Here is a 24,752-nt window from a genome sequence, read left to right on the forward strand (position 1 = left end):
TTCCCTCCCCTTGTCTCCATCCCATCCCTCTCCCCATTCTGCTATTCCACACCCCTCAATCCCACACTCTCTCTCCTACCCCTCCTTCCTTCACTTCCAGCTTCCCTAACCGTCTCTCCCCTCCCCTCCAGCATCTGCCCTCTCCCTTCCAGCTCACTCAATCCTCCCTCAGTCCATTCACACTCTACCCGACTCCAAAGTGATGTTCATCGTAGAATTTACAGTGCAGAAGGAGGCCATTCAGCCCATCGAGTCTGTACTGGCCCTTGGAAAGTGCACCCAACTTAAGACCAGGCTTCCACCCTATCCCTGTAACCCAGTAACCCAACCTAACCTTTTTGGACACTAAGGGGCAATTTACCATGGCCAATCCACCTGACCTATACATCTTCGGACAGTGGGAGGGAACCAGAGCACCTGGAGGAAACCCACGCAGACACGGGGAGAACGTGCAAACTCCACACAGACAGTGATCCGAGGCCGGAATTGAACCTGGAGCTGTGAGGCAGCAGTGCTAACCACTGTGCCACCGTGCTGCGTGTTGATAGTTCAGTTAGTAGATGGAGTATAATGTGTGAAAAGGCAGGAAGAATATAAAGACGATATATTAATCACATGGAGAGGGTGAGGAAATATATATTTCTGGAGATTGTCTTGTGTTGGTTTTAAGTGAGGATCACCTGTGGGAGAGACCTTTGAGTTGACTGGAGATTGTAACATTTAAGGTTCAGAATGTCCCGAGGGTTGACACATTCAGATCCTGTCTCAGGGCAGGAGGCTGAACCCTGATGGGAGGTCACAGGTCAGCTCAAGGGTCAGTGAACAACAGTTTGTGTTCAGTTGTGTTTAGTTTAAGGAGCTGGGAGCAGCAGTTGTTGGCAGCAGCTCAGCTGAGGAGCTGGGACTGTGGGACCGACAGGGCCAGGGGTGAGGGGATGGGGGGAGGGAGATGGGGGGGTCGATCCCGCAGTGCCAACCGGGGCCACCGTGTAGCCCTGTGGACCTGGTTGGAAACGGGGGGGTACGCACCATGCTAACGCATTGACCTTTCACCCCCTGCAGACAATGGATATTGGAATTCAACCAGCAATGGTGGCCTTCCTGCTGGTCGCCGCAGCCCTGGGGGATGCCCCGCGGCTGTACGAGCGGGAGCTCCTTGAGGAGGAGGAAGCTGCAGCAGCGGAGCAGGCAGCAGCAGAGCAGGCAGCAGCGGAGCGAGCAGCAGCGGAGCAGACAGCAGCGGAGCAGGCAGCAGCTCAGCGGGCAGCAGCGGAGCGGGCAGCAGAGGAGCGAGCAGCAGCAGAGCGGGCAGCAGCGGAGCGGGTAGCAGCGGAGCGGGCAGCAGAGGGGCAGAGGGCAGCCGCCCAGGTTGGAGAGCCGGCTGTCCAACAGGCCGAGGAGGGGGAGGTGCTAAGGAGGCGCCACATGAGGCCTTGTGTCTACTGGCACCGCCTGTCATTCGAGGACCTGCCGGACCGGGCATGCCATCGAAGACTCCCGATGATGGCACACCTGGCACCGCGGGGATAGGGGGGAGGACACCCACTCCCAAGGTGACGGTCGCCTTGAATGTTTATGCCACAGGGTCCTTCCTGGCACCGAATGGGGACCTGGATTTCACAGACGTCGGTGCACAAGTGTATCCATGCCGTCACGGAGGTCCTATATGCCCAAGCGGATCAATACATCCACTTCCATGTGGACCGAGCCCACCAGGATATCCGGGCAGGCTCGGGAGGCCAGGGCCTCCGTGCACTGGACGGTCAGATCGCCTCCAGGTTCGCCGACTAGGAGGCGGGGGAGGGGGGGGGGGGCAGGGGCACGGACACGGCATCCCAACCTCACACCCCCTCACTTCCCACCTCGGCCACCCCCTCCCCCACCTGCAGCCCCCTCCGTGATACAGACCCGCCGCACTACGGGGTGGGGACCCTGGGATGGAGGATGATGACAACCCGCTCTGCGATGAGCTCTGCTGCTCTGCATCGTATGACAATGTCTGACTCCTGCCCACGGTAACACTTTCCACCGTCCACCTGGGTGATCCCTGCCTGTGAGCTGGTCATTCCTACACACGGTCCCATCGAATCCCTGGGGTGGCGGTGGTCGGAGCGGTCAGGGTGAGGTGAGGAGGGTGGGGATCACGGGCCACCCACAGGGTCCACACCATATCCCAGATCCCCCCCAACATTCACCCATTCCCTCCCCTCCCCAGCCAGCCCAGGCTAGCGCCCCCCACACACCCATCAGACAGAGCACCGAGGCAGGTTGTAACAATGGTATCAGGTGTTTATTGTCCAGGTTTATTCCCTCGCCCCTATAACTAAACTGTGCCCTGCACCCGCGCCAACTTAACTGGTGTTTACTTTTCTGGCCTTACGGATCCTAACGATATGTCTCGGTGGTTCCCCAGACGGTACAGCAGGAGTGGAGGCGGCCTGCTGTGACTCCTGCCCTTCGACCTGGGTCCCCGTTGGCCGGCGTCTTCTGGGGCAACCGGGCCCGGATGGACCCGGCCCCTGCTCAGGTGTCCCAGGTGGCGTGGTGCCGCCATGTTCTGCCCGCTGCCCACCAGATATGCCAGGGACAGGAGGGAGGAGGAGTCCAAGGTGCTGTTGTGTTCTGGCACCTCCCCTGCGGGAGTCACCAGCACGGGCCTCATCACCTCCTCCTCCCTCGGGGTGCCCAATGGCCCCTGGGCTTCTCTCTGGGACTGGGGTGTGAGGGGAGCTACCCCCTGAGGCTCCCCCGCCACCTGGCACTGCCAGTCCTGGAGACCCGCTTTGGTTCGACCAGGGTCTGCATGCTGGAGGCCAGGGAGCACAGGGAGTGGACCATCTCCCTCTGGGACTGGGCCACCTCCCTCTGTGTCTCCGCCATGTTGGTCAGTGTCTGGGCAATGCTGCTGACGTTCCCAGCCATGGCCTGCTGTGACTGGGCCATGCTCAGGAACGCCGCTGCTATTTCCAGGTGGCTCTGGGACATGGTCGTCTGTGAGGCAGCAAACCCTGTCCTGGGCCTCGGCCAGCGCCTGCACAGAATGCCCCAGGCCTTGGGCATCGCCGATCCATAGTCCAAACCATCGCCCCAATGCCTCCACTGCGGACGCCACCCATGGAGTGTTGGCCGGGGTAACAGGCATGGTCGGCACCACCTCCTGCTCCTGCACGCGGTTGGACTCCTCCACCTGCGCCTGCAGGTGTTGGATGCTCACCGACATCCCCTCATGTAGTCCCTGGCTCTGTGACTGCATCTCCACTATCGATGGGACTGTCTGTTCCAGAAGCCCCAGACCAGACTGGACGGCAGCTAGTCCCTGGGGTGGAGGGCTGGTGTCCGAGCTGCTCCCATCACTGCTCGGCTCATGGTTGGGGGGGGGGGGGGGGGGGAACGGTGTGGGGATGGGTGGTGTTGGGATGGGTGAGGGTGGTGAGGAGGTGGTGTGGGGGTGGTGTTGCGGGGCATTGTTCACACACGTGTCCTGGGGAACCGCAACTCAGCGTGGTCTCATTTCCTCGCCCGTGGCCGACTCCACCTCGGTGACCGCCCTTTCCTCGGGCCGCCGGCCACTTTCAGGACCCTCTGCTCTGCCATGGTGAGGGGCCACAGGTCTCGTGGTCCCCCTCCTGGCTTCACCCGCTCCCAGCGTTTGTGTGCAGCCTTCTCCTGAGTGGGTGGGTGTTAGTGCCAGGGGCTCAGTGCTGCCTACTCACCCTGGCCACCCTGAGGAGGTTGTGCAGTTTTTTCTGCCGTGTATGTGGGGCTGCAGCTTGTCAGCCTCCTGAGTGTCAATCACGGACCCGGCAGGTGTGGCGCCGATTTTTCTGCCGTGAAGTCCATGGATTCTCTGTTGGTCTCAACACTTAGGGCTGGATTCTCAAATCACCGGCGCTGAAATCGCACTCTGCAATCGGCCGGAGAATCCAAAATCCAAAGGCCAAAATCGGGGACGGCGGCATTTTTCAGATGCACCGCCCCCCTCCAAAATGGCGTCAGCGGTGGGTATGCCACACGCCATTGGGATGGCCTCAGGACGTCACCTGAGGACGCATCACCGCAACCGGAAGTCCAGATTTACAAAAAGTTAGTCCACAGATGCAGCAAGTGATCAGGAAAGTAAATGAGATGTTGGGCGGGATTTTCCCATCATGCGGCTAAGTGTTGACGCCGGCGTAAAACGAGAGTGTTTTACTCCGGCATCAACAGGCGTTTTGGTGCCCGATTCTCCTGGCCACAGGGGGCCAGCACAGCTCCAGCAACTGACCTTGGCATCAACTGGGCATCGCGGGATCTGTGCAAGCGCAGTGGCATCGGCGCCAACGCACGCAGTGGCTCCCTTCTCTGTGCCAGCCCCGACGCCAAATGGGTCGGGCGACAGGGGCCGGCGCAGAGAAAAGGAGCCCAAGAGGCCGGCCCGCCGATCGCGGGCCAGGCCACAACTACCCCCCCCCCCCCGGCATCGGGGCAGCATGCCGCGATTTGTGCGGCCCCCCCCCCCGGCGATTCTCCGACCCGGCGCGGGGTTGGAGAATCCCGCCCGTTGTTCATTGTAATAAAATATAAAAATATATAATTGTTGTTGCAGCAATCCAGGGCCTTAATGCGGTCACATCTGGAGTATTCTGCACCATTTTGGTCTCCTTAATAATTAAATTATATCATTACATTAGAAGCAGTTCAGAGAAGGTTCACTCGCCTGATTCCTCGGGTGAAGGGGTTATCTTATGATGAAATGTTGAGCAGGTTGGGCCGATACCCATTGGGGTTTAGGAGATTGAGAGCTGATCTTATTGAACATATAAAACGCTGAGGTGACTTGAGAGGGTGGATGCTGAGAGGATATTTCCCTTATGGAGGAGTCGAGCATGAAGGGACAGTTTAAAAATGAGGGATCTGACATTTGAGACTGAGATGAGGAGAATTTGTTTGCTGTCATAGGGTTGTTTGTGTTTGGGAATCTCTTCCCCAGTGAGCAGTGGTGACTGGGTCATGAAATATATTCAATCAGATCGGCCATGATCTTACTGAATGGTGGAGCAGGCTCGAGGGGCCGAATGGCCTCCTCCTGCTCCTAATTCTTGTGTTATTGTAATGTAATTTCTGTCTGGTATCTTACAGGCTCGGATTGTGTACAACCTGTGCAGTGACATCGAAACGCTGCTCAGTGGAAATATCACTTCCCACCCGCTCTCTCTCCAGCTCTTTCTCTCCTTCCCTCTGTTCCCTCTCCCTCTCTCCACAATCTTGCCTTTCCCCTCCCACTCTCCTTCTCACAATCTCTCCTCCATCTCTCACATTCTCTCTCTCCCCACTACCCTGCTATCTCATTGTGTCCAATCCTGTCCCTCACACTCTGACTGGCTAGGGTCACTCCTTCTTCTCCCCCTTCCTTCCCTCCATCTGCACTTTCCCTCTCCCCTGTTCCTCACAGCCTATTACTCCCACACACGCTCTCTCTCTGTTTCATATCGGCTCTCCTTACCTCTGTCCTTCCCATGATGATCTCTCTCTCCCTGCCATGCACTCATACTCTCCCCTCTGCTCAATCCAACAGCTTTCCCTCCCACTCTATCTCCTTTCCCCCTCCCACCCTCTCTCTCAGCCCCTTCCATTCTCTCTTCAACCTAACCACACTCTCTCTTCCATTTCTCTCCTTCCCTTCATCATTCCGCTATACCTCTCCCTCCACCCTCCCCTCCTCCCGCGCTCTCCCCCCTCGCATCCCCCCCCCCCCGTCCCTTCACTTTCTTTCTTATCCCATCTTGTACATTCTCTCCCCCACTCTCTCTCTTACCCTCCCATTTCCCTCCCGCCTTCCTACTGTTAGAAACATCCCCTCATCTCTTTTTCACACTCTTGCACTCATTCCTCTGCACTCTCTCTCTCACCCTCACACTCTCCCTGCTAACCTGCTGTCTCTACTCCTCCACCTCAGTCTCTCACACCCTCCTACACTCCCTGTCACTTCCTGTTCTCCCTGCCACACCCTCTATTTCTCAACCCTCTTCCAATCTCTCTGTAATCCGGCTTCCACACTCTCAAACCCTCCAGCTTTCCATTGTAAGAAGTCTTACAACACCAGGTTAAAGTCCAACAGGTTTGTTTCAAACACGAGCTTTCGGAGCACGGCTCCTTCTTCAGGTGAATGGAAAGGCTTGTTCCAGAAATGTTTATATAGACACAGTCAGAGATGCCCCGGAATGCGGGCACCTGCAGGCAATCAAATCATCAAAGATGCAGAGAGAGAGGTAACTCCAGGTTAAAGAGGTGTGAATTGTCCCAAGCCAGTTCGGTCGGTAGGCCTCTGCAAGTCTACAAGGAGGCCTTCAGGAGACGCGACAACGCAAAATTGCTGAGCAAAAACTTATAGCTAAGTTCCGCACGCATGAATGCGGACTCAACCGGGATCTGGGATTCATGTCGCATTACATTCGGCCCCCACCAACAAGCCTGGACTTGCAGAGGCCTACCGACCGAACTGGCTTGGGACAATTCACACCTCTTTAACCTGGAGTTACCTCTCTCTCTGCATCTTTGATGATTTGATTGCCTGCAGGTGCCCGCATTCCGGGGCATCTCTGACTGTGTCTATATAAACTTTTCTGGAACAAGCCTTTCCATTCACCTGAAGAAGGAGCCGTGCTCCGAAAGCTCGTGTTTGAAACAAACCTGTTGGACTTTAACCTGGTGTTGTAAGACTTCTTACTGTGCTCACCCCAGTCCAACGCCGGCATCTCCACATCACAGCTTTCCATTGGCCACTTCTGCCTCACTTTCACTCCATTCTCACACTCCCTCTCTCCTTTCCTGCTCTCTCCCTTCACCCACTCCCTGGCTCTGCTGCTCTGATTTCTCTCCTCTGTCCCCTCCCCCTCCCTCACTATCCTCTCCCTCACCTACCCCGTTTGCCCCTCTCTACCCCTCCCTCTCTCTTCCCTCCCCCTCCCTCTCTAAATCACTGACTGTGTTATTTTAACTTTCCCCCAGCTCCAGCCTCTCTGACTCTGGATCTGAACACAGCGAATCCCCGGCTCATCCTGTCTGAGGACCGGACCAGTGTGAGACTCGGAGACAAACGGCAGCCGCTTCCTGACACCCCGGAGAGGTTTAATCAGTGGCCCTGTGTCCTGGGATCAGAGGGATTCACATCAGGGAGACATTACTGGGAGGTGGGGGTGGGGGGGGAAGACTCAGTGGTGGCTGGGAGTGGCCCGAGAGTCTGTGAACAGGAAAATGGGAATCTACCTGAACCCTGAGACTGGATTCTGGATTGTGGAGCTGGACCCCGGATTTGGTTATTTTGCCGCCACCTTCCCCTCAAAGACCCCCCTCACCCTGAGTGTGAATCCCGGGAAGATCGGGGTTTTCCTGGACTATGAGGGGGGACAGGTGTCATTTTACAATGTGGACAACATGTCCCATCTCCACACTTTCACCCACACTTTCACTGAGAGAATCTTTCCCTTCTTCAGTCCGGGAAGGAATATCGACGGGAAAAACTCGGCCCCGCTGACAATCTGCGGGATTAAAGATCACTAACAGATCCATCCCATAATTTCACACCATCTCCCTGCCTCCTGCCAGCTGTAAACTGCTGGGTGTGGGTCTCAGTCACAGGGGGTGCGGATGGTTCAAATGGTTCCTGAGCTCAGGGTGATTACAGCTGAGGGACAATAATGTTTTGGTGATTTTGTTTTTTGTTTCCTGACTCGGTGAGGAGCAACAAACACGCGGTAACTTTTCCAGTGAATCCTGGAAAATAGATTAAAATCCCCAAGATAATGGGGAATAATCAAAGCGCAGAGACGATGGAGAATTAAAACACAGACAGAAATAAACTCAGGGTCTCAGAGACTCCAGGTGGGAAATTGAACGTTAAGAGGGGCAGGGAAGAGGAACTCGGGTGAGATTGATCACCAATGGCAAGGAAATGACAAAGGAGAAAATCCAAGAGCAGGAAAATTCAATAATACCCAGGGAAGTACAAATTCTAAATTAAACAGAAGCAAAATCAATAGGGAACAGGCAGGAGAATCAGAAACATTCACAAACCAGGAGTTTCCCCGGAGAGAAAGGGAGAGAGAAATAAATGCAAGAGGGCGGGGGCGGGGGGGCGGGGGGGGGGGGGGGGGTCCACTTTGTATAAATTCCCAGGAGTTAGTGTTAGTTCTGCATTGAGCAGCTGTCAATATTTCCACCCCAAACCTCCCGAATCCTCTCCCTTCTTCACGGTGATGGACATTTCACTGTCATGGTTTTCAGCGGTGAGTCTCACATTGACTTTCAGTCGGAGGGGAGGGGAGGGGAGGGGAGGCGGGAGACCAGCTGCTGCTGTGATACTCGCTGTCTTCAGTTTGGGCTCAGGCAGTGAGTAAGTGCCGCTATCCAGCTGCCCGGCCTGCTGAGTATTTCCATCATTCTCTGTTTATGTTAATCTCCAGTTGGTTTGTTTCTTGTAATCGTGATAAATCTGTCAGTTTGACTCACTTCAAACTCTCACCGTGTTTCAATAATGTAACTTCCTTGTGTGATTAAATAACACTGACAAACTGGACTGGGTTTGTACAGGTCTGTAAATATTGTCCAGAATGTCATGTTCCAGTGGGGAATGTGTAATAAAATTGGAATATAGGAAAATCGTGTTTCTGGGAGTTTTTATTTTACATTAATACAGTTTAAAGATGTAAATGATGTGACACTGCTGTGAACACTGATCTGACAGTCTGTCTGTATTGAACATGATGTGTGAACTGATGGGATTTGTGAGACATTAACAGATAATGTTTAACCAGATGAAAAGCAGTTCAGTTGCTGCACTGGAATGTTAGTGGAGTCTCAGTTATCATTTATCTCTGGTTAGTCTGCTCTATCTCATCACTGTCCACATCAGAGAAATAATCCTGAAATCACGAGTATGTAATTACCTGTTTTATTAAAACATCATTAATGTCTCTGTAAATGGAACCTGTTCATATTGTGGTTATTATATAGAATTATAATTTACATTGGAGGGTACATGGTTACGTTTGTAAAATGATTCTTTAAACAACACAAAACAATCTGACAACCACTGGAATAGAAACAGTTTTTCTCAAAGTTTACACAGTTCATCATTAATCCAAGAAGCAGAAACTCAACCTGTTTGTGTCGTCACTGAGTCAGGGGGGGCGGGTTTCCGCTGAATATGCAAGCGGATTGGGCAGAAGGCCTGTCACTCAGAGTGAGGGAGGCGAGTTTCCCGAGACGACGTATGCTGATTGGCCGACATTCCGGTCACTCAGCAAGTGAGGTGGGTTTATGCTGATTGTTCAAGGGGATTGGTCGTTTGTCCTGTCACTCAGCCTAAGGGAGGCGGGTTTCCGGGGAATACGGAAGTGGATTGGTCAAAGTGCCACTCACAAAGATGGACCGAGAAACCGAACGTGGTACCGGAAGTCGATTTGTCAGTTATTCGGCCGCTCATCATGAGGGAGGCGGGTTTTCTGGTAACGTAGAAGCCGATTGGCCAATCGAACTGTCACTCAGAGCGCGGAAGGCGGGTTCCCGCAGATGGGGAAACCAATTGGTCGGAGCTCCTGTCACTCAGAGTGATGACGCCATGTTGCTGGCAGCAGAGGTCAGTGTGAGGTCAGTGAAAGTCAGACCTCACCACAGCCTGAAGGCCCCACCCAGCAAGAGCGGTTACTGGGAGATCAGATTGGGAGCCGACAATGGGAGAAGGAGGAATTGTCCACCCGGTAACAGGCCCAGGTAAGAGGGGCTTCCTTTTCATTGAGGCTGTGTGGGGAAGGGGGAATGTCTTTCTCACAACACCTGAATCATAAAGAACACATTCTTTAGGAGTTTTCACTGCCCTGAACTGTACAGAATATTGTGTCAGAACAATTCAGTGTCTTTTACACTCATGGAGTTTGAGGCTAAATTCTCCTTTAAAAGAAATGAAGAAATACAATGGACAGAATTAGCCTGAGAAAGTGGAATCAAATTATTTGCTGTTGTTTCTTGTTCCACCTCCACTAAAGGCTCAATGTCTGTGACATGAAACAGACTGATTGTAACTCAGAAAACCCAAATTAGATTTTTCCTGAGCTGGTGTAATACAGTTAGCCTCAGTATCCCTAGTTTGAGATTGGGAACATTTAGCCATGATCCCCACTCCTAATAGTGATTGTGTCTTGCTGTCAAGTGCCCTGTAATGGACTTAAAGGTAAAACATGGTGTTCATAAAGAGCACCCCTCCCTCCCCCATCGTGAACGTTGCAGCCAGCACACCGCCCTCTGTGCATCGAAGCCCAAACTCCCCTCTTCCTCCTTGCCAGCAATTCTGGTGTCTGATTGATCGAGTTTTGGCGGCCCACCTCTAAGATAGTGTCTGCCAACCTCCGCCTCCCTGTGCCTTACTCTCTAACGATTAGCTTCAGTGTGTCCCATAGCGTGGAAGGGGAAATCTCTTCACTCCTATTAAAGCTCAAATATTCATCGATGATAGGGAAAGCAGAAAGTTGTGATCAATGGCTTTTTAAAGTTTGGAGGAAGGTTTTTAGTGGAGATCTCCAGGGGTCTGTATTGGGACCCTTGTCTTTCTGAGATATCTGTTAATGACCGACACACTAGTGTCCAGGGCTTGATTTCATAATTTAGAGATGACACGAAGATTTGAATCATTGCCGACTGTGATGAGGATAGTCTTGAACTTGAAAAGGAGCATTGATATATTTGATTGGGCAGACAAGTGGCAAATTAAGTTCAATTCAAGTGTGAAGTAAATCATTTTGTTAAGAATCATCATCGAATCGTAGAATTTACTGTGCAGAAGGAGGCCATTCAGCCCATTTAGTCTGCACCAGCCTTGGAAAGAGCGCCATACCTCCATGCTACCCCCACACCTCCACCCTATCCCACCTGTCCTCTTTTGGATACTAAGGGCAATTTAGCATAGCCAATCCACCTGACCGGCACATCTTTGGACTGTGGGAGGAAACTGGAGCACCCGCAGGAAACCAATGAATATAGAGAGACAGTCTAAACTAAAGGGAGAAACTCTAAAGGAAGTTTAGGAACAGAGGGACCTTGGTGTCCATGTAAGTAAGTGATTGAAGCTGCCAGGACATGTTTGAAAGGCAGTAAACAAATTATTTTGAAATCAAAGTTCTAAACTGGGGGCAGACCGCCTTTAATAATATCAGAAATGATTTGTTCAGAGTGGACTTAGACTGGACACGTTTAGATTAATCTGTGACTGAACAGTGGGACACATTCAAGAAGGAAATAGGGAGAGTGCAGGGCCAACATGTTCCAACAAAGAAAAAGGGTAAACCCTGGATCTCGTGGGATATAGAATTAATCTGTATTTGGAGCGGCCTTGGGTAAAAAGAGAAAGGGAGGCTTATGACAGATAGCGAGAGCTCAGAACAGCAGCACCCTCGAGATGTACAGAATGTGCAAAAAGGAAGTTTATAGGTGAGAGAATATGAAAGGATAGTGGCAGGTAAAATAAAGGAAAATCCTGAGTTGCTTTACAAGTCCATTTCAGGGTAAAAGGGTAACTCGGGAAAGAATTAAGGCCCAGAATGGTAATTTGTGTGTGGAGCGGGAGGACATAGGTAGGGTTCCACATGAAAACTTTGTGTCAGTGTTTGCTAGTGAAAGTGACGTTGTGGCTACAGAAATCAGGGAGAACGACTGTGATTAAAATCAAAGAAGTTAACATCGATTCTGAGTGGTCTGGCAGACTTATAAATTGGCAAATATCCGGAGCCAGATTAAATGTATCCCAGACTTTTGAATGAGGTAAGGGAGGAAATAATTTTCAATTCTGCTCTGACAACAGGAGAGGTGCCAGAGGACTGGAGGATAGTCAATGTGGTCCCATTATTCACCAAGGGAGGAATGGATAAACCAGGAAACTACAGACCAGCCAGTCTAACATATTGGGGGTAATTCTGAGAGACAGAATTAATCTGTGTTTGGATAGGTAGGAATTAATCAAGAAAGTCATCATGGTTTTGTTGAGGGAAGGTCATGTTTGACCAACTTGATTGAATTTTTCAAAGAGGGCAATACATCTGACGTAATCTACTTGGACTTTGATAAGGTTCCAGATGGGAGACTGATAACGAAGGTAAGAACGAAGAACAATACAGCACAGGAACAGGCCCTTCGGCCCTCCAAGCCTGCGCCGACCATGGTACCTGCCTAAACTAAAACCGTCTGCACTTAGGGAGTCCGTATCCTTCCATTCCCACCCTTTCATATATTTGTCTGGATGTCCCTTAAATGCCACTATTGTACCTGTTTTCACCACCTCCCCAGGCAGCGCATTCCATGTATTAACCACCCTCTGTTTAAAGAAAAACTTGCCTCGGATATTTGATCTAAACTTTTCCCCACGCACTTTAAAACCTGTGTCCCCGAGTATTTGACTCTCCTACCCTAGAAAAGAGCATCTGACTATCCACTCTGACCATGCACTCATAATCTTGTAGACATCTATCAGGCCGCCTCTCAGCCTCCGCCATTCAAGTGAGAGCAGACCAAGTTCATCTAACCTCTCCTCATAGCTAATGCCCTCCATACCAGGCAACATCCTAGTAAACCGCTTCTGTACCTTCTCCAAAGCATCCACATCCTTCTGGTCGTGTGGCGACCAGAATTGTACACAATATTCCAAGTGAGGCCTAACTAAGGTCCTGTACAGCTGCAACATGGCTTGCCAATTTTTATATTGAAACCCCGACTGATGAAGGCCAGCATGCCGTATGCCTTCTTCACCACTTTATCCACGTACGTTGCCACTTCCAGTGATCGCTGGACATGCACGCCCAGATCTCTCTGCCTGTCAGTACTTGCAAGAGTTCTACCGTTTATTGTGTAAAAACCCATGGGATCCAAGGAAATTTAGCAAATTTAATCCAGAATTGGCTGAGTGGCAGGAAGCAGAGGATGATGGGCGAGGGGTATTTTCCTGACTGGAAGCCTGTGTCCAGTAGGGTCCGAAGGGATCAGTGTTGGGGCCGTTGCTGTTTGTGGTTTGCAGATAGATTTAGACTTGAATGTAGGAGGGTTGATCACTAAGTTTGCGGATGATAGGGAAATTAGTGGGGCAGTAATTAGTGAGAAGTATAGCCTTAGATTACAGGAGGATATAGATGGAGTGGTCAGATGGGCTGATCAGTGGCAAATGGAGTTCAATCCAGATAAGTGTGAGGTGATGCACTTGGGCAGGACAAACAAGGCAACGGAATACAGGATAAATGGCAGGACTCTGGGAAGTACTGACGATCAGAGGGCCCTTGGTCTGCATGTACACCAGTTTCTTAAGGTAGGAGGGCAGGTGGATACAGTGGTTAAGAAGGCATGTGGTATATTTCCCTTTATCAGGTGAAGTTTAGAGTTGAATAGGCAGGGAGGCTATGCTGGAACTGTATAAAATGTTGATTAGGCCACAGTTACAGTATTGTGTGCAGTTCTGGAATCCACATTGTAGAAGGGATGTGATCGCACTGGAAAGGGTGCAGAGGAGATTTACCAGCCTGTTGCCTGGGCTGGAGAGTTTTAGCTGTGAAGAGAGATTGGATAGACTGGGGTTGTTTTCCTTGGATTAGAGGGGCCTGAGGGGGAACGTGATTGAGATGTATAAAATTATAAAGGGGATGGGTGGAGTGGACAGGAGAACCTTTTTCCCTTGGTTGAGGGATCAATGACCAGGGGGCAGAGCTTTAAGGTAATTGGCCGAAGGTTCAAAGGGGATGTGAGGAAAACCTTTCCACCCAGAGGGTGGTGCGAGTCTGGAACTCACTGCCTCAAAACGTGGTGGAGGCAGAGACCCTCATAACATTGAAAAAGTATTTAGATGTGCAGCTGTGATGCCAACAGTAAAGTCGACACAAGGAGAACACTCGGGACCCTATTATCCGTGTTCACGTCAGTGGTGAGCTGTTAACGGAGCTTCTTGAAGGTGTAGCTGATAAAATTCATCAGTGATTGACTGTGGGAGCGGACAGACTATCTTCACTGGTCATCCTGTCTGTGGAAAATGATGTGACTCCAGTATCTTGGTGAACAAGGTTTTATTTTTATCATTATCGTTATTTATTAGTTCAGTGTTTACTGTTTTGATTATTTGCCACTTGGCTGCAATGTTATTCTTGTTCTTTATAATTTCGATCATAAACTTCTGAGATTAGATTTATTTCTGAAACATTCACTAAATATTCCTACAAACAACTCAAAGGGCATCAAAATACAAATTTCTCCTGAAAGATCATAAGAACAGCAGTGGGAGGTATTTAACCCTCAAACCTGTTCTGTCTTTCAGTGAGACATTGGCTGAGCTACGATCTAACTCCAGATACTCGCCTTTCCCATTAACCTTTACTTGACAAACATCTCTCTATCTCGGATTTGAAACTCAATTCGATCCAGCATCAGTTGTCATCTGGGGAAGAGAGTTGCAGACTTCTACCACCCTCTTTAACTTGAAATATTTCCTCATTTCACTCCTGTGAGGTCTGGCTCTAATTTCCAGAATAATTCCCATCTGTTCTTACTTTGTCATTTACTCCTTCCGGCTCCTCCAGTACCTTTTGTCATTTATCTTCAATGTGCACAGATCTGTCTTCACGTAACTAACTCCATCATCATTCCCACACATCACAACCCACAGCCAGAATCTCCCTGCACTTTCCCAACTCCATCTTTATCGTAACCACGTTCTCTAGGTTCAGAACTATCACCATCTCCATGACTGGGTCTCTTGATTTAATGGAATTATGGGACAGGCTCAAGGGGCTGAATGGCCTCCTCCTGTTCCTGTAGTTTCACATTGTTGTGCCTCTCTTGCTGTCTTTACAAGTGTTCTTCCTGGTGTCAGTACATTCTCTATTATTTTCTGTGTTTGGTTTTCCCCGGCACTTATTTCTTTTCTTGCTGACCCTGTGCCTGTCGGTAAAAATCCCTGTCACAGTTCTCCAGTGATTCACCCTCAATATTGAGCACCAGCCCGTCCACTTCACTGAACCTTTACTCAATTATTCCTGTATTATTCACTCGCCTTTTCTAATTCGCTTTCCAATCGCTTCCTTCCATTAATTCACATTCACTCCTGTCCAAGACCCAAAACTTTCCCTTCAGCTTCTTGGCAGCTGAGATCAGCAATTTGCTGAACATTTTACTGTTGACTCTCGTCTTCTTTCACGCTGGAAAGTCGAGGATTTTTCTTCTATTTGTGGGCGGCCATCAGTTTACTGTGTGTTAACATTTGTGTTTTTGTTTATTTCAGACGACACGTTCTCCAAAAATAACTGAGCAACATTATAAAGTAACAGATTGATGTGTTTGTTGTATTTTCTGTTATTAAATATTTCATATTTGCATAATTAGTGAAGAAGACTATCAGCCAATCCCAGCAGAAGGCAGTCTGTCTCTGGGAGCATTTAAAGGATGCAGCCAGTATGGAGAATGGAGACGTGTCAGAGACCTTCTCAAACCCGGGACTGAGATCTTTTCCTGTTCTCTTATTTAACCCAGAAACCCCTCAAGTGTCCACATCTACTGAATATCAGACAGAATGTAAATATTATTCATATTGACTTAAAATGAGAAATAAATGAAATGTTGGCTTTTCTTTATCTGATTATTGGATTTGAATATAAATAATAATTTAAAATATTTCAGAAAGAAAAGAGGAAAGAAACATTTTGCTCTCGGCGATCGACCTGTCTGAAAGAGCACCTTTCAGAGACCCACTCCCCCGCCCCATCCCTGTAACCCCACCTAATCTGCACAGCTTTGGGCTGTGGGAGGAAATCAGTGCACCCAGAGGAGACTCCCACTGACGCAAGGAGAACGTGCAAACTTCACACAGACAATCACCCAAGGCTGGACTTGAGACGAGGTCCCTGGTGCTGTGAGGCAGCAATGCTAACCACTGTGCCACCGTACAAGTAAGAAATGGATTTGAAGGGTGTGGAACATGAAAGTTGAAAACATTTAATAACTAATTGAAGTAAATCAGAAGGCTCATGTGTGCAATGTGTTTATAAAACCTAGAGGAGAGAGGGATGTGAGGCTAGAATTTCTCCATCAATGTGTTGATTGATCCATTTTCACCAAAAGGAAGGATTCCGGTGTCACAGGTTTGGTTTAGGGAAATCCATCCTATCACACAGAGGAAATCTTTATAGGGGAGGGAAATGTGACATTCGGTTTCGTCTGCAAGGAAGCAAAGAACAAAGTTTCTTTCACCGCTCCTGGGGTCGCTGAGCTGATCTGAGATCAGCGAGATCCCTCTAATTCCGGTTATGTGCCACTCTCTTCTCACTCAGCGATAAGGGCACTGCCACTGAACCACAACCTCTCCACCCTGTGTCCTGGTGGGGTGGGAGGACATACTGGAAATCTTAACTCTTCAGAAGGTTAAGTTTTGAACATCACGGGGGGGAGAGGTTGCTGTATGTGTTAATGGTGACAATGGATGATTCCTGATTCCTTTTTGTTGTTTGCTAATGTTAACATGTGGGCTGAGGTTTGGAGGGAGGATGGGATTGTTGTTTTTGATATGGGGATTGACATTTTATTCGTTACTGCTTATTGTCTATAAAGAAAAGTCTTTCATTGTTACAAAGAACACCGCTGCCACCTGCTGACAGAATGTGGGTGCTGCAGGAAATAATTCCCCATTAAAACAGCCCAAGAAATGGGGAGTGTCTGAAGTTTCACAGACACGATGGGCCGAATGGTCTCTTTTCATTGTGACATCATATTGTGATTGTTGCGTCACTGAGATTCGGATCGGATCAAATCCACATTTTCCAAAGTTGATTTCAGCTGAAATGAACAGAGCGCGAGGATCCCGAGACAAAGAGAGCGCGGGAAGAAGCGCGGCTCTGATTGGAGGATCAGGGGCTCTACTCAGCACTGCGTCATGTGGTGGAAAGTGCGCGCGCAAGTGGGAGAGGGGAGCGCGGGAAAGGCCTCGGAGCCCCGGGCTTTAGAGAGTGACAATGTCCCAAATTCAGCTGATTCAGGTTTCTCACCACATTCTGTCATCCTGAGTCCCACTGATTCCCCAGCTCCATTCAAACATTACACACACTGATACACACCCACACTGCAACATTACATTGTGCTCTTCATCTTGTTATTCCTCTGTTCACATCATTCCTGCCCAAAACACACGGGAAACATCTCCAAATTATCACCAAGTTTAGTTGTCAGGCGGCTACTTTACGGCCCAACAGGTGACCATTAAAGACACAAAAACAGAAAATACTGGACAATCTCAGCAGGTCTGACAGCATCTGTGCAGAGAGAAGGGAGCTAACATTTCAAGTCTGGATGACGCTTTGTCAAAGCTGGAGAACTGGAAATAGGGTCAGATTTATACAGTTGGGGGGTGGTGGGGGCGGGGGGGCGGTGCGGCTGGATAGGGGGGGCGGGGGTGGTGGAGCTGGATAGGGGGGCGGGGGGGCTGGATAGAGGGCCAGTGATAGGTGGAGATTGACAAACATGTGGACAGAAAGGCAAAGAGAAAAGCAGCGTCGAGGAAGGGAGGTAACTCGGGCTCGTCGTTGAATGAGAAGACGAGCATAAGTGCTGACAAGATGGTGGATGTTGGACCGCATGGTGGGGCCGCACTACTTACAGTGGAGAAGATGACCGAGGTGATGGCAGTGGAGCTAGAAAAGCAGTTTGCGAGGCACATGGAGGCTTTGAGGAAGGAGATGGCGGTCACATTGAAGCCAATGATGGAGGAGGCAATTGCCCCGGTGAGAGTAGCTGTGGCAAAGATATCGGCCGAGGTGAAAGAGCTGGGCAAGAAGATGAAGGAAGTGGAGGAGGCCGCATCGCAGCACAGCGACCAGTTCACCTCGATGGGGGACGAGCTGCGGAGGACGGAGGAGGTCAACGGAGGGCTCCGAGCAAAGCTTGAGGACTTGGAGAACCGCTCGAGGTGGCACAATCTAAGAATTGTGGGCTTGCGTATATTGTAATTTACTTCTCTTCACATTGTTACAGAATTCAAGTTATTAGTTGGGTTGATTGGCATTCTGTGCTGCGACGGTTATATCTTAGTTTAGTGAATTGTATGTGTTGGATTGGTGTTTCTGTTTTTTCATTTTCTGCGACTGGGTGGGAGGGGACGGTGTAGCATGACGGGAGGAAACACCCGCGATTGCTAACTAAAGTCAGCTAGTGAACGGAGGTGAGAGGAGGGCAACAGATATTGGAGCCTGGTTGGCAGGTTTCGATGGGCCTTCGAGGCGACCGAGGCGGGGTGGGGGTGAAGGGATTGATGCTGGAAGATGTATTTTCGAGTGGAAATGTTTGGGAGGGGGGCGAAGGGGTTCGATGTTAATAATTCATAGGGGCAGGTCAGGCGTATGGGGCAGCACCCGGTGGTGGATAAGAAGGAGGGGGGAGGGGGGTGAGAGACCCCCAGTTAGGATAGTCACATGGAACATGAGGGGGTACGAGGTCCGGTCAAGAAGTGAAAGCCGATGTAGCAATGCTGCAGGAGACTCACTTGAGGGTGAAGGACCAGGTGAGACTTAAAAAGGGCCGGGTTAGTCAGGTGTTTCACTCTGGACTTCACGGAAGGGCTTGAGGGGTAGCGGTGATGGTCAGCAAAACAGTACGCTTCCAGATGGAGAAGGTAGTGGCAGATCAGTGGGGTAGATATCTGATTGTGACAGGGGCGCTGGAGGGGAGGTTACTGGCGCTGCTAAGTGTATACGGCCCCAAATAGGAGGATGTGGGATTCGCAAAGAAGGTGTTTGGGGCCATTCCCGACTTGGACACACGAGCTGATTGTGGGCAGGGACTGGAACTTGATGCAGGAGCCAAGGTTGGACAGGTCACGGCCACGCTCACTGGTCCCATTGGGGGAGGGGGGGGGGGGGCGAAGGCATTAACTGGGCGAATGGTGGAAATGGGGGCGTGCAGCCGAGGGAACAGGAGTACTCTCTTTTCTCTGCAGTCCATAAGGTATATTCGCGGATCAACTTTTTCGTGGTGGGGAAGGCTTTGCTGGCTGGGGTTAAGGGGTCGGAATACTCGGCAATTGCAGTGTCAGATCATGCTCCACATTGGGTGGATATGGTGCTGAAGAAGGGGGGAAGCGCAGAGGTCGGGGTGGAATTTAGATGTGGGACTTTTGGGGGACCAAGTGTTTTGTGACAAAATTGAAAAGGAATATGTAGGTTTCAACTGTACGGGTGAGGTATCGAAGGCGGTCGTCTGGGAGGCTCTAAAGGCGGTGGTGAGGGGGAGGGGATCTCGTTTAAGGCCAGGGTGGACAAGGAGGAGAGATTGGAGCAGCAGAGGGTAATAGTTGAGATGCTGGAGGTAGATCGGAGTTATGCAGAGGATGGGGACCCAGCAAAGCTGGAGAAGAGGAAGGAACTACAGGCGAGTTTTGACCGACTATCTATCAGGAAGGTGGTCCGCCAACTGAGACGAGCAAGAGGTGCAGTTTACGAATATGGAGATAAGGCTGTTAGCAGGTCATCTCCGGAGGGAAGCAGCAGCAAGGGAAATTGTGCAGGTGAGGGAGAGGGCAGGGAAGTTGGTGGTGGCTCCAGAGCTGATTAACAAGGTTTTTTAGGAGTTTTATGAGAGGTTGTACAGGTCAGACCACCGGGGGAGATTGTGAGATGCAGGAATTTCTAGATGGGTTGGAGTACCCGAGGTCAGGGGAGGGGGACAGGGCTACATTAGAAGGAGCGATAGTGGAGCAGGAGATCACGGATGCGATTGGGAGGATACAGTCGCGGAAGGTCGCAGTGCTGGATGGGTTTCTGGTGGAATATTATAAAAACTCAAGGATAAGCTGGCACCCCTGATGGGGATGTTTGAAGAGGCGCTAGGGAAGGGTGTGTTGCCACAAATCTTGGGGCAGGCATCGATTTCCCTGTTGCTAAAAAAAGATAAGGATCCGACAGAGTGTGGGTCGTATAGGCCCATATCGTTTCTGAATGTGGACGCAAAAGTATTGGTGAAGTTACCAGCGGGTAGGCTGGAGGAGTGCCTCCCGAAGGTGATAGGTGAAAATCAGACTGGGTTCTTGAGAGGGAGGCAGCTCTTTTCAAACACTAGAAGGGTATTGAACGTCATTATGGCACCGGCAGAGGGGAAGGAAACAGAGGTGGTTGTGGCATTGGACGCTAAGAAGGCATTCGACCGGATAGAATAGGAGTACTTGATGGCAGTTCTGGAACGGTTTGGGATTGGACCAAGATTTGTTAATTGGGTAAAGCTACTGTATAAGGAGCTGAGGGCGAGTGTCCGCACAAACAACATCAGCTAGAGATACTTTTCTCTCCACCGTATTAGGCAGGGCTTATCCATAAGGGATGGCTTCTTTAATGTGTTTTGGGTGTAAGCTGGAGAAGTGGAGCATTGTGGACAAGCCCTCCGTATACACAGGATCTGCTCAGATGAAGAGGAGCGTAACAGACACCGACAGATGCTGAAAGATGCACTCGTACGAACGGGATATGGCGCTCGACTCATCAATCGACAGTTCCAACGCGCCACAGCAAAAAACCGCACCGACCTCAGAAGACAAACACGGGAAACAACTGACCCTTCATCGTCCAGTACTTTCCTGGGGAGGCCTTCAACACATCATCAATGAGGATGAACATCTTGCCAAGGTCATTTCCACACCCCCACTACTTGCCTTCAAAAAACCGCGCAACCTCAAACAAACTATTGTTTGCAGCAAATTACCCAGCCTTCAGAACAGCAACCACGACACCACACAACCCTGCCAGGGCAATCTCTGCAAGACATGCCAGATCATCAACATGGATACCACCATTACACATGGAAACACCACCCACCAGGTACGTGGCACATTCTCGTGCGACTCGACCAATGTAGTCTACCTCATACGCTGCAGGAAAGGATGTCCCGAAGCGTGGTACATTGGCGAGACCATGCAGACACTGCGACAACGAATGAACGGGTATCGTGCGACAATCACCAGGCAGGAATGTTCCCTTCCAGTGGGGAAACACTTCAGCAGTCAAGGGCATTCAGCCTCTGATCTCCGGGTAAGCGTTCTCCAAGGCGGTCTTCAGGACACCCGACAACGCAGAATTGCCGAGGAAAAACTTACAGCTAAGTTCCGCACGCATGAGTGCGGCCTCAACCGGGATCTAGGATTCATGTCGCATTACATTCACCCCCCACCATCTCGCCTGGACTTGCAAAATCCTACCAACTGTCCTGGCGAGAGACAATTCACATCTCTTTAACCTGGGATCACCCCCTATCTCTGGATCTGTAATGATTTGATTACCCGCTAATGCCCGCATTCCAAGCATTGTTTGGCATCTCTGACTATAAAAATGTTCCTGGAACATACCTCTCCATTCACCTGAGGAAGGAGCAGTGCTCTGAAAGCTCGTGTTGAAACAAACCTGTTGGATTTTAACCTGGTGTTGTAAGACTTCTTACTGTCTTAAACTTGTGACTTCTTGACCTTCTCCTCCTGATACACATGAGTAAACTTTACCCACACAAGTCAATTATTTAAAGAGATCTGGCACCTTCTTATCAATCACCTCTTGATCAGGCTGTACAATCTTTTGCATCTCCTTCACTTCACTTGGGCTTTCCTTCACCACTTTAACAAACCCCACTGTCTTATCCTGTTTTACCACATCAGCCTTCCCAGTGCTTTTCTTCCACCACCAACACTGTGACTTTACATGACCTAGTTTATTACAGTGAAAATATTTGAAACATTTCATGTCTCTTCCACCCTCCTAGATTTTGTTTCTAACCTGAGGTACACTCTCCTTATTATCTCCCATCAGATCTCCTTTACCTCTCCCATTATCGGCTAGAAACTGTTGCACGTTTTGCTATGGGTGTAAAACGCGTTTATTGGAGTGTATTAACACGCCTCCGTTTAAAGGCCGTGTGCTTAACACTACTAGGCTCTATGTATGTATTTTCAGCTCAGGGGTCGCCAGATGCCGTATAGACACCTCACAAATATTCCAAGGTCAGGTTCAAAGTAATAAAACGATACACCGATTAGTAAGTTCCAAACGATCAATATTTATTATACAATTATAATAAATACGCATGCACACGCTAAGGGACTAAGCTATGACTAAACTAAGCAATCAGAATACTTAACTAAACAGGAACAGGCAAGGTCAGGGAGCGAGGCCTTCGTTCCGGTCTTGGTCTGCAACCTTCAGAGAGCGTGCTGGTCACTGGGGGTTTAGAGGGCCTGGTTCGCGTAGCGAGCGTCGTATTGGCACTTACGGTTCGGCGGCTGGTGCTCAACGGCTGGAGTCAGGATACAGGTTGGAGTTCTTGGTCAAAGCCAGAGCACGAAACAACAGACAGGACCATGGGTGGGGGTCTATATTTATAGGGGTCCCCAATGTCCTTGCCTTTTTCTGGGCGGGCTTTACCTTCAGGTATCGATTGGATCACTCCCAATCGATATCTTTTGAATTCCTCCAATGTGAGGGTCTCTCTTGATGGCGGGGGCGGTTTCTATAGTGGATACTTCTGGTGCCACTCTGTCTGGACATCCACTTAAAGTATCTTATTCAAACCCAAATGTTGCCATTGTGTGTGCCTAGATCTGGACTGCCTCATTAGTATGTAAAGCGTTTTGCCATTATCACCTTTGGTTTGAGATCTTCCACCTGGCCAGAAACTAGTTTTGCTGCTTGCAAAATGCTAATGAGTGTTTGCAGGCTGCTGCCTTGGCCAAACTGCTTTTCCCTGCAGTCTTAGCGATTCTCCATTTTGTTTAGTTCAGTGTCCATTTTAGGTGGCTACAGTGGCTACATTCCCTCCTTGTGATCCTCACAATCAAAATATTGTGAAGGATCACCTATGCACGTTGCTTCGAGTGCTTCTGGGGTGCCTTCTTTGTGTTCCCTGACCTCGGCAAGCTCCTGAGCGTCTACTCTGTCCTTAAACTATGGGAAGAAAATTTTTTTACCTGACATCTCTACTTGGCGCTATGTCAAAGGGGACATGCATTACCAAAAACCGGGAACCTCTACCTATCACAACTATCCTTATCTTACCTTAAACATTTCATTACAGACTAAACCTCATCCATTCATACCACATCACATAACATTTCCTGACTCGGCAGTCGAGTTCAGGACAATATAATACATGGGTATATTTTATTTTATTCACACAGTGCTTTATTCATCATGGGGCAAAGGGGATTGATGAAACCGAAAAATAGGGGATCGAACTCCATAGACGGTTGAGGGGCAGGAACGGGAGGCTCTCCTCTTCCACTTCCTCAACCTGAGGGTCTGTACGAGTATGCCGAGGATCGCAATCACTAGCAGTGATTCAATCACGTATGACATGGAGTACCATGTCATAAATTTTGTGCACCAGGTCTGAACCTCACTGATCAGAGCTGAGCACGGGGGAGTTGCTGTGAGTGAAACATTTACGGCGGGGGTTGTGGGGGAAACGTGTCTTGCTTTGACATAAACAAATACAACATTTAAGAGCAATAAGTAGGCTTCCATCATCTTCTCTTCGTTCTCCTTTTTCTTCCTCCTGTATGGCCGATCCTTGCTGTGATCCCTGTTTCGTCCTTCGAAAGCTATGGGATCAAGCACAGTATCTGTCAATACAGCTTAATATCCGTACTTGTTAGTGTATCTGTCTTTCAATTCCAATTGACCCATTAAAAATGACTGGCCAAGTCACACCCTGTGACTCCCCTCATTTTTTTTTTCAAAAGCGAATTTAATGAACACAATACACCTAACAACTTTCCTCCTGCGAGCCGTCTCGCAGGCTTTGCTCATTTACCATCCGAATGTTCCTGGATGTAAATAGCATGTGGGGTGGCGGCCTAAGGGCTGCCTAACGAAAAATGAAAACAAATTGGAAACAAAAGGTCGAATGGGTTGCGTATGGGCCGCTACGGGTACGATTTGAATGGGATCCCCGGGTAGGGCGTGCTGTGCCATACCCGAGCTTGGCTGACCAAAGTGGGTTCTCAGACAGGGCGGGTCCTCAGTGCCGTTTGTCCACTGCCTGAGTAACCTGGAGTAAACGGGCAAGAATGTGTTTACCGTGGATTTGCAGCCTCTATTCGCCGAATAGAGGGGCACCTAAAAACCAAGGGAGGAGCCAAGATGCTCCTTTTGAAAAATGAGCTGGGCTTCAGACAATTTAGCTGATAAGGTGAGCTGCTCACCATAGAAAGTTCTCAGAGGTATCTGCGGACAAACTAAAGTGCGTGCGAGGTGGTCACAATCTTTTCAGCTGAAAAGAAGGTGTCCAGCCTCCAACTGAACCAATAATATTCAATACAAACAACATAAACTGACAAGCAAAAACATACGTGCAGGTTCCATCAGTGGTGGCGTGGGGCTGTGAAAAGCTGTTTAAATTTAAACACTGAACATTTAACAAACACATACAAACAAACATGCAACGAATATCGTGCAGGTTCATCAGAACAAAGGATACTGTAAATTACATTTGGCTGGGGGTGTAACTAGCATATGGAGCCAGTGCAGTGTGACCGAAGAAGAGGGGAAGGAGAGAAACAAAAATGAACTGGCATTGCTGAGGTATCCCTGCCATGAGAAGTGGTGGGTAAGCGTTCATAGTTTGCATGGGGCAGCTGGGACCTTGTAGCTGCTGTGGGTGGTGTTCTCTTTCATATCTGGGGGCGGGTCTAGCTGGTGCTGGGTGTCTCCTGCAATCTCGGGAGAAGTGTCCTGGCT

At 49.7% G+C, this 24,752-nt stretch overlaps 2 protein-coding genes across 2 annotated transcripts in view; both read left to right on the forward strand.

The window, feature by feature from the left end:
- LOC119976468 (zinc-binding protein A33-like) overlaps positions 1 to 24,752 on the forward strand; it is a 99,174-nt gene that overhangs the window by 35,310 nt on the left and 39,112 nt on the right. The gene's annotated exons all lie outside the window — the stretch shown is intronic.
- On the forward strand, positions 619 to 8,072 carry LOC119975743 (E3 ubiquitin-protein ligase TRIM39-like). Its single transcript, XM_038815569.1, is given in 3 exon segments — positions 619 to 927; positions 6,988 to 7,178; positions 7,180 to 8,072. Coding segments are annotated over 3 exon segments (690 nt in total). The 5' UTR covers positions 619 to 788; the 3' UTR covers positions 7,540 to 8,072.

The sequence above is a fragment of the Scyliorhinus canicula genome, chromosome 13 (genome assembly GCF_902713615.1).
Source record: "Scyliorhinus canicula chromosome 13, sScyCan1.1, whole genome shotgun sequence".
Lineage (NCBI taxonomy): Eukaryota > Metazoa > Chordata > Chondrichthyes > Carcharhiniformes > Scyliorhinidae > Scyliorhinus > Scyliorhinus canicula.